Here is a 16,817-nt window from a genome sequence, read left to right on the forward strand (position 1 = left end):
CCCTCAGCTGCTCCTCACAGAACACGTTCTCCAGACCCTCCACCAGCTCCATTGCCCTTCTCTGAACTCGCTCCAGCCCCTCAATGACCTTCCTGCACTGAGGGGCCCAGAACTGGAGGCAGCACTCAAGGTGTGCCCTCACCATTTCCAGGTGTACCTGGTACTGTACCTGGGCTGAGCCCCTCAGCTGCACAGGCTGTGCTCAGGTGCTGGTGGTGATGGTTGCTCTGGGACCTGGGTTTGGTGTGTGCTGGTACAGGCTGGCTTGTGCTTAGAAGCCTTCCAGATACAGACTTTACAAACGCAGTTGGCTCAGACTTCGCTAAACTCGCTCAGATTATAGTTACAGAATCACAGAATATTCTGAGTTGGGAAGGACCCACAAGGCTCATGGAAGTCCAACTCCTGGCCCTTCACGGGACACCCCAACAATCCCACAATGTGCCCGAGACATTGTCCAAACACTCTTAACTATGACAGGCTTGGTGCCGTGACCACTTCCCTGGGTCCTGATATCCAACCTAAACGTCCCCTGGCTCAGCCTCATGACATTCCCTCAGGTCCTGTCGCTGGTCACCAGAGAGAAGAGATGGGTGCTGCCCCTCCTCTTCCCCTCCCGAGGAAGTTGGAGACTGGAGTGAGGTCTCCCCTCACTTTCCTCCAGGCTGAACAGACCAAGTGACCTCAGCCGCTCCTCATATGGCTTCCCCTCAAGGCCCTTCACCATCTTCATAGCCCCTAACTGTTTAATCATAATGGAACAATTACAGTGTGCCAGCCATGTGCCTGCTCATCTTCTCTTGGCTGTGAGCTGATGCAAACCCAAGTCACTGCCTCATTTCCCTCACAGGCAGTTGCTGCTGGTGATCAGCAGCAGCTCTGTGTTAACCTGAATGTGTCTATGTTTGCCTTGAGGATTGTCCCAGTTCAGTTGGCTGCAGGGACCATCCCTGTGAAGCCACATGGGTCCATCCCTCGGAAGAGCAGTTTGGGTGTGTGTTACCTCTGCAAGAGGTAAGAGAGTCACAAATGCCCATTACAGGCTTCCCATCTCCTGCCAGGGAAAGCAGTGCAGGGAAGGTGTATGGCTTGTGGAAGGGACCACACCTGACATGTGTAAGACTTCATTTCCTTGCAGCTGTGGTTTTCAGAGAGTCTGCTGTCAAAACCCAGGCCCCCACAACTCTTACTCAAGGAGTTACTTGAGCAGAGTCACTTGGGCAGTACGAGGTTTTCTCAGGCTGTTTTTGTTGAATGCCTGATGGTGGCAGCAACAGAGATCATCTTCATGAAGAAGTGCCAGCTGCCTTCCCGTTTTAGGCCATGTGCTCTGGAGCAGCACGAGCAGTGTGCACAGCCCAGAATACTGAAAATCAGCTTCTAAAAGTCCGTTTTTCTTTTCTTAGCTTCTTTCTGTGTGTTCTTTCATCTAAATAGTCAAACTGAGTTGATCCAATTTCCCTTCTTATAGCCAGAGTGACATGAGAGGGAAGAAAATGTGGACACCACAGGATATGGATACCCCAGCGTGGGCTCCACCTGCGTAGTAGTATAACTGCTTCCTGCATCCATTGGTTTCCTTGAATTCAAATAGACATCACAGTTGCTTTTGATTTTGAGGCTGTTCCCTTCAGGCTCAACACCTGCTGTCAGGCTCTGAGTGTGTATTTGAACATGTGTGCACAAGTGCAGCGCTGGGTCAGTGAACTACCAGGCTCTAAGTTAAGGAACCTTCTGTACCCCTTGCTTCTCATTAGTGCTTCATTAAGGGACACCTGAAGGTCTGTGAGAGAGAAGTTCAGTTTTGTCTCTTGCTGATAAACTAGGGCTGCTGAAAAGTGCCAGCTGAATTGGGAGTCTGCTGGGAAGATCACTGGCTGAACAAGGAGCATTGGCTGGCTGAGCTACTCAGTTTAATTGCACATATGTTGCCTAAAATTTAGAGGCATTCTTGCTTAAAAACCCCTCAAAACCTAAAAGTGGAAGCAAGTAAACTATTTGTACATTAGAAAGTATGTCAGGTAGACTGTGGGTGAGCTGTGCCATAGTCTGCAGCCTTGGATTTGGAGAGGAAAGGAGCAATTATGGAAAGTCATGACCACGGCAGAGGTGTTGGAGGTCTTTGTGCCACTGCTGAGGGCTGAAAGTGGAGCAGTGAGCAGTGAAGCTGAGTCGGGACACCTGTGGAGCAGTGACTGTAGGTAGAGAGCAGCAAAACCACCAGCCATTCCTTGGGCCATTTCCTTAAAGAGCAGTGCAGGATGGCGTGTCTGTGTTCAACCCTGCACACCAGGACATCACTCCGATGGACAGACGTGCTCACCCAGACGAGTCCCCTGGGGCTGGGCAGCAAATTGTGTGCCCGGGGGTGGCTGGGCCTCAGTGGTTGCTTTCCCTCAGCTGTGGGAGCTGCATTGTGGCAGCAAGAAAAGGGTTATTGCTCGGATTTCCTGAGGATGGCTGTCTCATCCACACATGATTATTCACAACTTCTAAGGTAACGTATTCTAAACCGATGTCCTTCCCCCCTCCCCGGAAAGTTATATTTGTTTAAAACTCTTTGTTTAAACACTTGGCTTGCAGGTGGGGAAATATTGCTCATGCTTTGTTATGAAGGCAGTATAATTCAGCTTCTCAGGCCTCTGTGCAAAAGCTTGAACTACTGCCATTTAACAGGAGGGATTTTCCACTTTGCTTTTTACTGAGCATCTCTACAGTCTGAAGATGGACCTTGTCACTGCCAAAGCGCACCTGGTAAAAGCTGATATTTTTTCCCTCAGCTCTGGGTCTGGCATGGGCTAGAGCAGCTGCTAAACCTGGTTCTTCTTGACATCAGAAGTTCAGAATAAATCTCCCGAGTGACACCATATGCACTCTTTTTCCAAATCTTGTTGGTTGTCTCCTTTGCTGTCTTTAAGCCTGATTCAAATGGAGACACCTGAAGCTGGGGAAGGACTCTCCAGGGATTTCAGCAGGCTTTAGGGAGAAGTTGATGTACAAGGTGGATAAGACACCTGAATGGGAGAGGTAAATGTTATCTTTGGTTTAGGATACTTGTGCTTCTCCTTTCCTATCTGGAAATAATTAACTATGTCTTTCTCGTGAAAAACTTCAAGCTCTGTTGATACAAAGTACTAGAGAATGCTTGTGTGTTGTTACCATTATTGTTTTGTGAGAGATTTTTAAAGAGATCTTTGAAAGATCATCATTAACACAACAAAATATTGGAGGAAAAGTAGCTCCTTTATCTCCAACCTTGATGAAAGGGGTAAGCAAATCCCCAATCAGATCTGCTGCTATGGGTCACTGAATGGCAGAGTCTGTGCAGAGTATGGGATGCATCTGTCTGCTTGTTTAAAAAATTAAAATCCACTCATCTTCTAGAAGGTTATTTTATCCCTGTGCTCAAGTGCTGTAACAATCATTTGTGATCTACCTCGAGGAAACACACAACTGAAAAACAGGTTTGGAAATGGAAAGAAACAACAGAGGGATAAACAATTTTTATCTAAACCAAAGCAAAAAGTTTTCCTTAGACAACACGATGCATCACCCCGTGGCTGTTGGTAGATGGCAGCCTCTGTCCTTGCACACAGAGGCGCTGGAAAATATTCCAGCTGCCTGCAAATGCTCTCACAGGCCTGTGTGCTCCCACCTGCTGATACCAAAGCTCAGCAGGAGGAGAAAGAATTTGCCCGTTTGTGGCAATAAGTTTCAGAAGCAATTCCAAACACAATGCAGCTTAGAGCTAATCATGAACGGGCTTGACTGCGTTAATTGAGTGTGTTATAGCATGGATTTAGGAGATAGCTGCTGTTAGGGTATGTTTCCAGTTGATAAGTATAGGCAAAAGCCTTGCTGACATCTGGTTCACCGGGGGTCTTATCCTGGCATTTCAAGCAGGCTGTGCTGAGGCCAAGTGGTTTTTCTCTGGTGGCAGGATAAAACTGGGTGTGTTGCTGCTGTGTTTCTGGCTGGAGCTGTGCGAGCCCACCCTGCTGATGACTCATCCTTCGAGTGGCTCAGAATATCACACTGCCTCGCTGCCTCCCTGTTCCTATTGCACTGATGCATTTGGGTCTCGCACGGTGTTGGCGTTTCGTTTACAAACCTCTCTTTTCCCATAAAGGAAAGATGGCTGCCAGCCCTTCTTTATCCTGATGTTCAGCACTTTTAGGTGTTTTTCTGAGCCTTTCCTGAATGACTTCAGATGGAGATTTAAAAGCAGAACAACCAGACACATTAAGCACCTTAGAAAGCACATTTTTCAGAATTTAATTGGGGTTTTTTTGGTAGCTTGTCTTTTTTTTTTTTCCCTTCTAAAATTGGCTGCTTCTGCACATGATTCAGACTAAATTTTCCCTTTTCTCCCAACAAGCACTGAATCAGGAGCTTTAGGCCAGCAAAAGGGACCTGTGTTCCTTCCCTGCCACCCTGTTTTTGAGTCCATGCATTTCAGCACTGGAGTTTATAACAGTGAATGGAATAAGATAAGCACTGAAACAGATTTACAGGTCTCCTGTTTCCCTCTCCCTCACTCACAGAAAACCTGATGGTTCCACTAAATCAGGTGTGGACATGCCTTGAAGTTAAAGCATTGTCACAAAAGAAAATGGATATGAATAAATCTACCTCTTCCTAATTTTTTTTTTTTGGTTGGTTTTGTGAACCAGATGTTCCAGGTGACACAAAAATGAAGACACCAACAGCTATAAAGAAGTCATGAGGTAAGACACCAAAAGCTGCAGTGGGTTTTGCAAAGACCAACTGATGGAGTTTTAGGCAAGAAGGTCTGTGCACTGGCACTTGCTCTGGTGGAACATGGGGGGCCACACCCATGACAGGGGCCATCCATCTCAGGCCAGTGCTGGAAGCAGACCCTTGTCATGTGTCAGCTTAAAAAACTACAGTAGAAAAGAGAGATGCACTGAGGACTGATCATCTTGATTTTGTTTTTCAGAGCAGTGCAGGTCAGTGCTGGTGAACACACCTCCTTCCATGTCCTGGTTGCACCACATCGGCTCGGATTTACTAGAAACGAGTTTCATTTTGTTAAGTAACATAAGAATCACGAAGAAAACCCTCTCCATTGTTCTTACCAATAAACACAGGGTCAGAATCGCTGCTCTTAGTGTAACTGAGACAAACATATTATTGCAGAACCCCAGCAGTCTGGGAGCAGAGCTCAGCCTTCCACTCCCTGCACTCAGCCACATTTAAGTTCTGTGACTCCATTTCAATGCAAAGTCACCCAGCTGAGTAGAAATAACCCCTGTGGCAGCAGCACACACAGAGCTCGATTGCTGCCCCTGTTTCTGTGTAACTGTGCCTTTTGGTTGCCAGGATCATGGAGAACTGTGGAGCTGCACCGTTCATGAGCACTGGGTAGCTCCGTGGGATTCTCGAACTCCAGAGAGACCTGTCATAACTCTTTCGATAAATATATTTACTTTTTCAAGAAGTAAATATTTGAAAGCATACAGGACAACATCGGCATGCTGGAGTCATACTTTTGTCCCAGGGGGTGACACTGCAGATGGCTCTGTGCATCTAGAGGTACACAGAGATATCAGATAAAAGAGGAGCAGTAGAGCTGTCAGGGGCACGTGCTGAATTCCAACTGCAGCTCAAACTTGAGGCCTGCAAGATCTGCTGTCTTCATTTAGGCACCTCTGTAAAAGTTACTCACCAAACACAGTCACTGCTCCCTGTGGAGTCTCCCATGAAGGTAAATCCCTCCCCACTGAGCAGCCTCATCCCGAGATGTGGCAGACACAGTGATGCCCCATTGCTGTCAGCAGAAGTTGAACTTGCTGCTGCAGTGAGCGGTGCTCCACAAAATGGGCACTTAGACACGTGCCTTCATTTTTCCTATGGAAAGAGGAGTTTCTTGTAGCAGTTAAAAACATTCTGTATAATAAAAATTGTCTTCCAGTATCAGCCATGTTGTGATGTTGGTGTTGTCCTTGTGCTGACCATTAGTGGGAGGCTGGGCAGGAATGTGAGATGCACTTACAGCCTGAGAATAATTTTCTGTGTACAAGCAAGCACCAGTGCTTGCACAGAAGTGTTCAAACAACAGGCAGGGCAGATGGTCCTTAGGAGCCTCCTCTCTGTGCTAAGGCTCTGGTTTCCAGGAAGCAATTTCTCCCTCAAGAATTATTTAATCAGAGAAAAATCTTCCGGTACTTACAGACACAACTACTGCTGTATAGAACTTAGCATTACAGAGAAAGTAATCACAACATGGCACAGCTCTGGAGGCCAAACATTTTCTGAAGCAAAAGGAGAGGGATGTGGAAGACTGTACAAAGCAGTGCCGCCCGCTATGCACAATAACTTTCAAAGTTCAAACCTTTGGCACTTAATCAGGTACAAAAGGCATTTATTATAGCAATTTTACCCTAATGCCCTAGGTATTATTCATGAAATGCATTTCCCATTTATTTCCTATATTCAGAAAATGTGTTCTAGACAGTCTGCAAGTTATGCTATTGCAAGTGATTTCTGCCTGGCTGTGGAAATGGATCGGTACAATAAAAAAAGAAGAAAAAACTAGTGTCTATGCTCCACTTACAAGAAGGTGCACATTAATTTGATTTACTTCATGTGGATTTAATCAGTGCAAATACAGATGGGGGAAGAGTGTCAGTGGGAGTAATGGGTCGTTTTTATCCCCTTTCTTTGCTTGACCTGCTGAATCGATCTACCCCGTTGCTAGGAAAATCAGAATCAAGCTGACACGAGCATCTGTGCTACACAGACAGAAGAGAATTTATGTTGTAATCCAGCGCTTAAAATTCACAAACTTTCCACAAGTGGCTGATGTCTCACACAGATGCTTGCAACGGTGAAAACAATAGTGCAGCAGAAATGGGATTCCCTCGGGTACTTCCCGGGGGGGCTTTTGAGATCCCAGGAAAGCCGAGAAGCCCGTGCCCCGGCCCGAGGAGAGGGGCGGGGGCAGGAAGAAGTCTGCGGGTGTCGGCGACCCCTTTCCATGGGAACGAGCCTTTGCGGGGCGGTGACGAGCACGAAGACCCGGGCGGGGGAGCCCTGGGGACCCCGGGCAGGGCAGGGGAGCCCCGGGCCGGGACCGCTGCCACCGGGTGGCGTCCGGCAGCAGGGCTGCGGCGGGACCGGGGCCGCGGGGAGCTCCGCACATCGCTCCGCACATCGCTCCGCACATCGCTCCGCACATCGCTCCGCGCATCCCAGCGCATCCCGCGCATCCCCAGCGCCCGACACCCACTCGCGCCCTCTCTGTCCGGCCCCTATCCGAGTCCCTACAAGCGCTCTCGCCCTCCCCGTCCCCGGGGACGCTGCGCGGGTGCGGAGCCGGTGCCGGGTGCGGCGGGGCCGCCCCAGGACTACAGGTCCCGGCGTGCCCGGCCCCGCGGAGCCGGCGGCGGGGCGGGGGCCGGCGCCTGCGCGGGGCTGCGGGGCCGCTCCGCGGTGCCACACCCCCGGGGGAGGGAGGCAGGAGCGCCCGAGCCCTCAAACCACCGGGGGAGCCGGCGGGGCGGAGGATGGAGTAGCGGGGCGCGGCGGTGCGGGGAGCGCCGCCTCCGCCCGGGGAGCGGGGAGGCAGGCGGGGATGATGCGCGGGGGGATAACGCGCTAGGGGCAGGAGGCGGGTGGTCGCCCGGAGACTCCGCACCTCGGAGTGACGTCCTGCTGCAGTGCCGCTGCCTGCGCTGCCCGAGCTCGTCAATGGAGCTGGAAAACATCGTTGCCAACACCGTTTTGCTGAAAGCCAGGGAAGGTGAGAGAGCGGCGGGAGGGGAGAGGGGGCTGGAGCATCCTTGTCGCAGTCGCCCCTCCGCGGAGCGGTGCCCGCGGGATGCGGGCGGGCACCGGCGGGGATGCGCGCCGGTCCCGCCGGCGGCGGCTTTCGGGGTGCCATGTGGCTGTGCCGGTGTTAGAAACGGCTTGTTGGAGACAGAGTCACGGTGGAAAGGAAAATACCGCTTTTTCCCTGTGCGCGGGGGTTTGGGAAAGGAAGTGAATGAGATTGCAGAGATTACAATATTCACCCATCTCTTCCTTCCCCCTTCCCGCCCCCCCTCCTCAAATCTGGTCCCACAGATTGTGCTATTTCAGCGTCTATTGTTAAAGGTCAGCTGCAGATGCATTCATTCAAAAGGGTTTAGCAAATCTGCAAATAGCTTTCCGCGCCGTGTGGTGAGACCGGCAGGATCGTATCGCTTCCCCGTGCAGTCATTGCCTTATTCGGCGTTATTAGGTGAGATCATGTTGCTGCAAACATGCCCATTGTTGAGAGCCTGTTTGTCCCCAGCCGGAGCCGGGCAGAGGGGCTGGGGGGCTCAGCGGGTGCCCCGGAGAGCCGGGGGGTGGCCGGGCGAGGGTTGTGCCCGGCGGCAGCCGCCGCGGTCGGGCAGCGGGATGGGATGGAATAGGACGGAATGGGATGGGATGCTCCGGGCGATGCCGGAGCCGCCGCCGTTCGGCGCCCTGAAAACACGCTGGGGCGCCGGCTGCGGGCTCCGCGAGCATCCCCGTCCTGCCCCCGAGCTCCCGCAGAGCCGATGCCCAGTGACCGCCGGCGGATCGGGCTCACGGGGCTCTTTCCCCCCCAGTCGGGAGCGGACGCGGTCTCCTCTCCCCGCGCAGGCGGGTATCTCCCCGCGGCCGCGGGGCGCTGGGCACGGCGGGGCCGGGGGCTCAGGGCTCGCCCCGGCTCCCCGCGGAACCCCCGTCCGCCTGGGAGCATCCCTCCGGCTGGAGGGGGAGCGCCACGCATAAGCAACACGTCCTACGGATGCGGCATCGCTGCCAAGACGCGAGCGCTTTCTGTCTGTTCCAACCCCCTCCGGTTAAGCAACACGTCCTACGGATGCGGCATCGCTGCCAAGACGCGAGCGCTTTCTGTCTGTTCCAACCCGGTTTTGTGTTTGTATTTATTTACTTGCTTACTGCTTAAAATAAGGCATTTTTCCAAGCCCTTGCTCAGGCTTTCTTCGCTGAAAGCACTTGCTAGACTGGGCGATTTTAGGTGCCGTACAACCTGCAGCCTGTTTTCCGCTGTCCTCCCGAGTGCTGGAGCTGCCTGCGAGCGTGGCTGGGCACGGCTTGGGTGGGCTTTAGGCTTCGGTCGCTCCTGAAGCTGTGGAAGTACGAGTAAGGCAGCATTCATTTCGCAGAAGAGGTCGCTCAGATAGTCCTCCCCTGGACCGCTCCTTTTGCTGGGAAAATAGTTCAAATTGTAAAATAATGTTTATATAACTCCTGGGCTGTTGAACTTGCGAGGCTTAGCTAAAGAGTAAAGTCCTGAGATCCTCCCAAAGAAGCTCTACAGATATTAAGGGCAAAGGTGTTATCCCATTCAGCAGATGGGTGAATTATACCTTTCTGACTTCTGAAGGAGAATTTTTATCTTCTGTTGTAATTTTTAATATTGTTTAGGATGCAGTTGTTGCTACCAGCCATACAACGCTGGTTTAGATTTCGGTAGACTTTAAGAATACTTTAAAGGACTGGTATTAATTACAGTTATTGTGTGTTATTCACAGAGAGACAATATTTTGCAAGTAATTTTAATTGTGCCACTCGGTTTTACAGTCTTTTTCTACCATCCTCAGGAAGATGGTTACAGTAATGTAGTCTTATTATGTTAAAGTCTTATTAAAGAAGCCGTTAGCTATAATCCAAAAGGCAGAAAATTATCAAGATTTACTCCAAACTGCATTCCAACTGTTCTTTAAACCATGTATGAACCTCCAACAACATTTTTTGGAGGCCTGGTGCTAATTTATTTTTAAAGCTTTTTTAGAGGGGATGCGAAATCTTCTTAAATGAAGAACAAAGGGCAAGTGCTGTCAGAGCCACAAGTGTTACACCTGCATTGAGTGTGTTGCCACACTTTTAGTTATTGTTGCCAGGTGCTGTGAGTAAAGTGGTTTTAAAATTTGCAGGGAGTAATGTAGGTGGTTGTCACTGGAGATGAAGAAGACAGACAGCATATGGAAGACCAGGAGTAAAAGCAAGTTAATATATTGAGGATTATGGTATCCAAAAATAAGTTTGTTCCAGGTCCTGCAGACTCCATCAATAGATTTAGCTGGGTGAACATGTAGCCAAAGCCAAGTATGTGCATGTGTGTTTCCACTTGTTAAGTCAAAAGTAAAAGCTCAACTGCTTGGTGCTTAATGTCAGAAGAAGGAAAATGGTGGGATCTACTCTGCAGACGTTAGTAAAAGCAGAAGTTTCGTCACAATTGCAAGGGGAGCACAAAGCCGTTGTCAGCAGCAAAAGGGAAATTTCAGGTTGGTTTCAAAAGGACATTCAGGTAGACCTGCAATGTAAAGTCCAGCAGTGTGGACGTTTATGAGGGAATCAGAAGGAGGGCTGAATGACCACCACAAATGTTTTATAGCAAATATTGGTTTAAATTTTGCAATTCCTTTGCTTTGGCCTTGGTAGCGACTTCCCCCCCCCCCCCCCCCCCCCCCGTGGTCTCTTTTGTAAGTTCCTTCACCCCGATGGAAAGTGAGCTTTTTAGCTGAAATACCAGGAGGCAAGTTTTATAACTGTTATGCAAATACTTGCACTTGAATCTGATGATCACAATGAGAAGCACACCCAGAATTAAATGATGCCATGTCATACATGAGTAATCTTATTAGAGCAACAAAAAGAGTAAATGCAGTTCACATACAAAAATGTATTTCAGTGAATAATTTTGAGCAGAGAATAAATTTCAGGAAATTTTAATACTTTTGCAGAATATGAGGCTTTTGACACAAAATTACAGATAATTTACTGAGAAGTCTGCCAGTCTGAACATGCAAAAAATGGAGTTTTATTGCATTTGAAAGTTCATTCATTATTTATTAAGCTTGAATTTATGCTGTTTCTTCAATTATAATTTCTCATTTCTTGAATGCAAAATCCCATTTCACAAATCACTACTCTCTTTTTGGACTGACTAGAAAATACATCTGGTTTAATTATGGGAACCAAGTAGGTATTTGGGAACTATCTCATGTTGCCTGGGGAAAAGAATAAGCAGAGAAGGAAGACAAGAAAGATGAGAGTCATAAAAAGAAAATCAAAATAATAACAATTGCAGTCATTTTGGGCTGAGTAAGAATCCCAAATTATGAGGTGGTGAAACATTTATCTGGATCTTCATAGAATCAGAGAACAGTTTGGGTTGGAAAGGACCTTAAAGCTCATCCCATTCCACTCCCCTGCTGTGGGCAGGGACACCTTCCACTAGCCCAGGTTGCTCCAAGCCCTGTCCAACCTGGCCTTGGACACTTCCAGGGATGGGGCAGCCACAGCTTCTCTGGGCAACCTGTGCCAGGGCCTCCCCACCCTCACAGTCAAGATTTTCTTCCTAATATCCCCTCTAAACCTGCCCTCTGTCAATGTAAAGCCATTTCATTGGCCTTTCTGTTCATTAGCCTTCTTGTTCCTGAGTCTCAGCAACAGTGCCTGAGCCCCAGGATCATCTCTCCAGGAATAATGGAGATATACCACACTGCCAGCTGGGAATCCAGGTTGGGGAATGAGTCCCAGTCCATTTTCCCAGTTTATGGTTGTTTGACAGAGGGCATCATCAGAAACAAAGAACCAGGAGAGACCAAGAACTGAGTCTCCCAACATTTCAGAGGAACTTTACCAGCCCTAATCCAAAGAAGCTTTAAATCATATCCACGGGGTCCTGAATCTCCTCTTGCGTGTCAAAACCAATAAAAAGACAAGCCTTTCAAAGAGGCTGGTGATTAAACTGTAATGTTTGTATGAAAAATAAACAACGTGGTCAGAAAAGCCTGACCAAGGTGTGGTGATTACCTGGATACTCTTCCTCAGGAGCCATTCCTTCCTAGCCATAGGATCAGCCTTCCCTCCTGTTACCTTCAGCTTCTGGGGAGTGTGAGCTTTCTCAGACAACCTGAAACACATTTCAAAACACAAATACAGCTTGACTCTGAAATTGCAAAATCCTTTACGAGTTTGTACAAACAGACAGACAATTGTCACCACTTAAAAGTTTTAATAGGAACTGTGATGCCTAATTTAGTTACTAGTTTTAAAGCAGCCAATTTGGAAGATAAACAATTGTTTTTCTCAGACTTGGAGTTTCTAAAGCTCAAAGTTTACCATGTGAAAGGAAAAAAATCCTCCAACCAGTAAAACACAATGCAAATGCTTTTTTTCCCTTTTTAGGTAGGCTGGAATTCTAAAATAAGCTTATTTATGGCACCCAAGCAGAGCCTTTGATTGGCCTGGCCAAAAGGAGAGACCTTCTTTTATACTGTCAGAATTTTTTGATGAGGACACACTGATGCCATATAACATGCAAAATGTGCCTGTTCCTAAATTGCTGTATTTTTAGCTTGCTTTTCCAGGATGATCAGAGGAGAGATTTGTGTATGTCCTCATTGGCAAAAGACTAGCAATAAATCCTAAACAAGAAGCGTGATTGCTTTCCAAGAACTTGGCTGCAGAGCAATTGGAAAAAGGGCAGTAGAACAATGAAAAGCATATTTTGAAGGAAAGAAGGTGTCTGTAGTGACAGCCAAAACCCCATGGAGAATATGATTGTGGCAACTTCATTAACCAGTGCATTGAATGCAGAATATAAGGTCCTCTCCTCCATCCCTTGACATAAAAACAAAGTGCTTTGTAAGGAAAACGTTGTCTCTGTAAGCGGAGGAAGTATGCATGTGGTGTCTCAGTTTAATTTTCTTTTTAGAGCTCAAGAAAAGCTCACCATTGTAATAGCTTTAAAAATGATTTCAAGAATGGGCTCAGCCATTGCTTCAGATATGCCATGCTGCTTTCAAGCAGCAGTTTAAAAAAATTAGATTCCTTTTCAAGCCTGTAACCATTTCTTTCTGGGGGGGAAAAAAGTATCCAGAGGAGTCAAGAATATTTCATTGTATTTTAATCGAGGAAATTCAGAAAACAGGATTTTTCAGGCCTTGGTGAAAAGAATGTGTAAGTTCGAAAGACTTCAAAATCTGTTTTTACAGAAGGGAATTAGTTCTGTAGCCATACCTGGCTTAGAACAAATGTGTGTGTGTGTAGAGCTGGCTTGAAATGTCTTTCCTTGTGGTTGGTTTTTTTGTATAGAAGGGCTGATGCAGAGCAAGTTGGAGGTGCTGTAGCCGTGCCCTTGGTGGACTCTCTGTTCTGGGGTTGTCCCTGTAGCCAGTTTGCAGCTGTGGGCACATCTTGGGGTGTGGCAATGCTGGAGAAACCAAGAGCTCTTCCACCTGAATGTTATTACTGGAGATGGGACTAGACCCCTTCATGTGTGCTGTGGAACTGTTATGGCCTAATTTCTCTCTACCTTGTTGGGTTTGTAGGCGTTTAAAAAATATTGAGTAGTGAACCATGATGATCTCTCAGGTTATTAACATACTGAAGCTATTAGGTAGTAAAACTTTCAGTACAAATGTTAACTATGGAGGTTTGAGTGGAGCTACTTACATCTGTTCCATTAATCTGGTGGGATTGCTTTCCTCAAGTGCAACATAATAAATCTAGGAAGAGACTGCCTGTCTTCATTATCAGTATGTTCTTTTTCTGAGAATGTCTTAACTTGGTGTTGCTCAAATTGTCCATCACAAAAGAATTTTCTGTATTTATGGGCATAACTTTGTGACTCTATCTAGCTTTTTTTGTATTAATTAAGAATATTCTGAGATAACTTAGTCAAAAACATCTTAGTCAAAAAAGAGGTGGTTTTAGGGTGCTCTCCTGAGGGTGTTACCAGAGCAGCAGCACTTGGACAGAACTAACAGCTCCAGAATGAAAACCTCAACCACAGTCTCACCCTGAAACAGGCCCTGCCACAGGTGTCCTTGTCTCTGTCCCCAGGGAGTTGGTGGATGGGGCTGTGCTGCCCCATTTTGAAGGCAATGAAGAAGAAACAGCTTAAGAGGAATTCAGCAGCTCTGACCTGGCTGTTTTTAGGCCCCGGGGGTATGTTATACCTGTTTGGTGGCTGGAATTATTTCCTTCTTCCTTCGTGCCTGTGGACAGTACAATGGGTTACTGCTGGAAAAAACACTCAACAAACTCCTCACACCTGCATTGTTTCAGTCTGACTTCTTGGCAGATGAGACCCTTTTCTAGCTGGAATCTGCTCAGGATCTCTCCTTCCCCAACTCAAAAGGTGAAGATCGGTGTGCTGAGGACTTTGGTACCTGCAGAGAAGGGTCTGAAGCCCAAGCTGTGAATTCAGACTTAATACAGATGTGCTCTGATCCCCATAAACTGACTGCTAGGACGTGGGCAGGGTCCTCTTGCATATGTTGAGACATATTTTTGTTGCTTGGCTGACCTTACATACTAAGGCATGTGACTGATCCTTCTCTCCACTGTTTTTCCAGTGTTACTCTGTGAATGACTTCTGGTTTTTATTGATCCAAAGAAAGCTGCTGAAGCTCTTATTTCAGTGCAAGTAGTGGTGCTGAAGCCAGTGGAATTATTTCCATGGTTAAAATATCCACAAAATCACATCAGGATCCATACTGGTGCATTGGAAAAGTTTAAAAGCAAATTGTTTTATGAAAGCAATTACCATCTTTATAAAATATTAATCAAATCCTACCAAATAAACAAGGGTTCTGGGTAGAAAAGTGAGAGTAAGGTTTTCTAACTCATGCTCATCTATGAGGTCTTCCCCTGCATCTCTATTTTGAAAATGTTCTGTGTGCTGTATGAGTTTTCTGTGTGGCAGTGGGTAAGAAGAGAATCAGTTGTTCCTTATTTTTACTGGCACGTGATCTAAACAATAACAAGATGATATAATCCTAATATTTCTTTGAGACCACAGGACGTGAAATTAAATTAAAAGGCCAGAAAAACAAAGAACCCTGCAGTTTGATTACACTCAGCTGGATTATCTTTGTAATTATTTTCCTTGGAAAATTTAAAAATGCATACAGCTTTGTGAGAAAAGATTAAGCAGGGAAATCAAAATTAAAGTAAACATTCTAAAGAAAATATTGCAAAGCTGATGGGCATTTTACTTAATTAAAAAAATTGCATGAAGTTGCCCGTTAAAAATGAAAGGATGGAAGAAAGCACAGGTGAGGGGGAAGATGGATGGGGCTGTGAAGTCTGTACAACTGGCACAGCTGCTTCCAGTTCATATAATGTCTCTTTGGATGCAGTTAAGAAACTGTCAGAAGCATTTATTCAGGGGAGAAGGGCAGGCTAAAGGGAGCAGGAACTCACACACAGGTGCTCCGGGTGGGTGTCTGTGAAACAGTCACTCACAGCCAACTTCTCCGTGGCACAGCCCAGGCTGAAAAGTTTCTGTATCCATCATTTCCAGCCCCTAGGGATGCGTTTGCTATGCGTGAGTAGTCCCATGGAGTTCACAGGGGGAGTGCTGTGGGTTGGGAATGCAGCTTGTCTGTGCTGGGGGATCAGCCACAGCAAAGCCACACAGGCAGAACTAAAGGGAACCTACTGGAAGCCATTGGGAAAGGCCTACTGCATCATTTTCTCCCTTGTCTGCCATGTACTTTTTAAAGTAGCAGACAGTTTTGATGTAAAAATTACCCCACTTATGTCTCCCTAGAATTTTTTTTTATGAGCCCAAGAAATTTTGATTTTTCTCCTGGTGAAATTTTCCTTACTCAAATCTCCTTTACTCATATAATCCCTTTTGTACAGTTTCCATTTTATTTTTTTTCAGGTACTTTCTGATCCTCATCAGTTATAATCTCGCCAAGTTTAGCAGGTTCTGTTCTTTCCTTCTGTTGGCTTGGATGGCACACCTGAGGTTTTGGGCAGCCAGTCCTCAGGACAAGTTCCTTCCTCGTGGTGGGTGCCTCAGGGTGGACTTGGCTTTGCCATCTGAACCAGCTCCTCACCCTGCCCCACCTCAAAATCAGCCAAAATAGCTGCTCAGGTGGGGAGGGGCCCTGGAGAAGAGGCAGCACCCCAGAGGGGATTTCATCAGGGTATTTTGAGTACTTTCCAGCAGTGAGGTTGCTCGTGGGGCTCCCTGTTGTCCCGAGGATGCCAAGGAGGCAGTTAATAAGCTGCAGCAGCTATTTTCTGCCTTGGTTGAATATTCTCTTGGGCCCCATTGAATGCATGATTTCACTATGAGCCTGGCTTTTCCTGGTAGGCTGAGGTTGTGTTACAAGTTCTAGAAGTTACCATATTTTTGGTACAATATCTCTTTTTCTTCACTGCTCAGGGAGCCAATCTTTATCTTGTGTGGGTGTGTAGAACAATGACTTCCTGGATGTTGTTTACCAGCTCCCAAAGCTCCTGGACCAATCCCTTTTTCCTAGCATCGTTCTCCCAGTGAATAAATCTGGATGATTTTGTTTCCTCTCTTTGTTGCAGCAGTCTGAACTTTTCTAGATCGAAATTCCCATATTTTGTTCTTCCCACTTTTCTAATCTGTCTCGTTTATTTTCCTTGCCCTCTCTTTCTGACACCACCTTTGAATTTGAGAAGTCTTTGATGTGCTGTTTAAAACACACTTAATTAGTTTGGATTAAATGTGGCTTTCCTGGCCACATGTGAGGCTGTGTGTGTTTTCACTCTTGTATTATCCTCGGTTGCTCTTTAGTCAGTGTTTAGTCTGTGTGACAAGGCTCTTTTTTCCCCCCTCTGTGCATGTGTTATGGGAGACCTACATGACTCTATAAGAAGTCTGTATCTCCAATGAAAGCTTTAGGCTCTGCCTGCCTCAGTGTGCTCCCCCAATTCTATCTATCCTTCTAGTGTGTCCCAGGAAAGGGGATTACCTGCCAGGAGAATGGAGACACTCTGTGACATTACAGTTGTGTTCACTTGGCAGCATCTGCAGA

At 47.0% G+C, this 16,817-nt stretch overlaps 1 protein-coding gene and 1 long non-coding RNA gene across 3 annotated transcripts in view; both read left to right on the forward strand.

Moving 5' to 3' along the window:
• Positions 1-399: 399 nt before the first annotated feature.
• LOC114001368 lies at positions 400-5,940 on the forward strand. 2 transcript variants are annotated; one of them, XR_005565780.1, is made up of 3 exons: positions 400-3,027; positions 4,674-4,727; positions 4,961-5,940. It is a non-coding gene; the product is annotated as an uncharacterized LOC114001368 (long non-coding RNA). The 2 variants fall into 2 exon arrangements; XR_003545531.2 differs by having other exon boundaries at positions 400-4,727.
• Positions 5,941-7,628: 1,688 nt separating this feature from the next.
• The window catches only part of GRK5 (G protein-coupled receptor kinase 5), a 156,501-nt gene continuing 147,312 nt past the window's right edge, over positions 7,629-16,817 (forward strand). The window contains exon 1 of the mRNA XM_027746477.2: positions 7,629-7,765. Within this exon, the coding sequence (XP_027602278.1) occupies positions 7,714-7,765 (52 nt within the window). The 5' untranslated portion in view covers positions 7,629-7,713. The remainder of the gene's footprint in view (positions 7,766-16,817) is intronic.

The sequence above is a fragment of the Pipra filicauda genome, unplaced genomic scaffold (genome assembly GCF_003945595.2).
Source record: "Pipra filicauda isolate LSUMZ 115617 unplaced genomic scaffold, ASM394559v2 scaffold53_size3534045_pilon, whole genome shotgun sequence".
NCBI lineage: Eukaryota > Metazoa > Chordata > Aves > Passeriformes > Pipridae > Pipra > Pipra filicauda.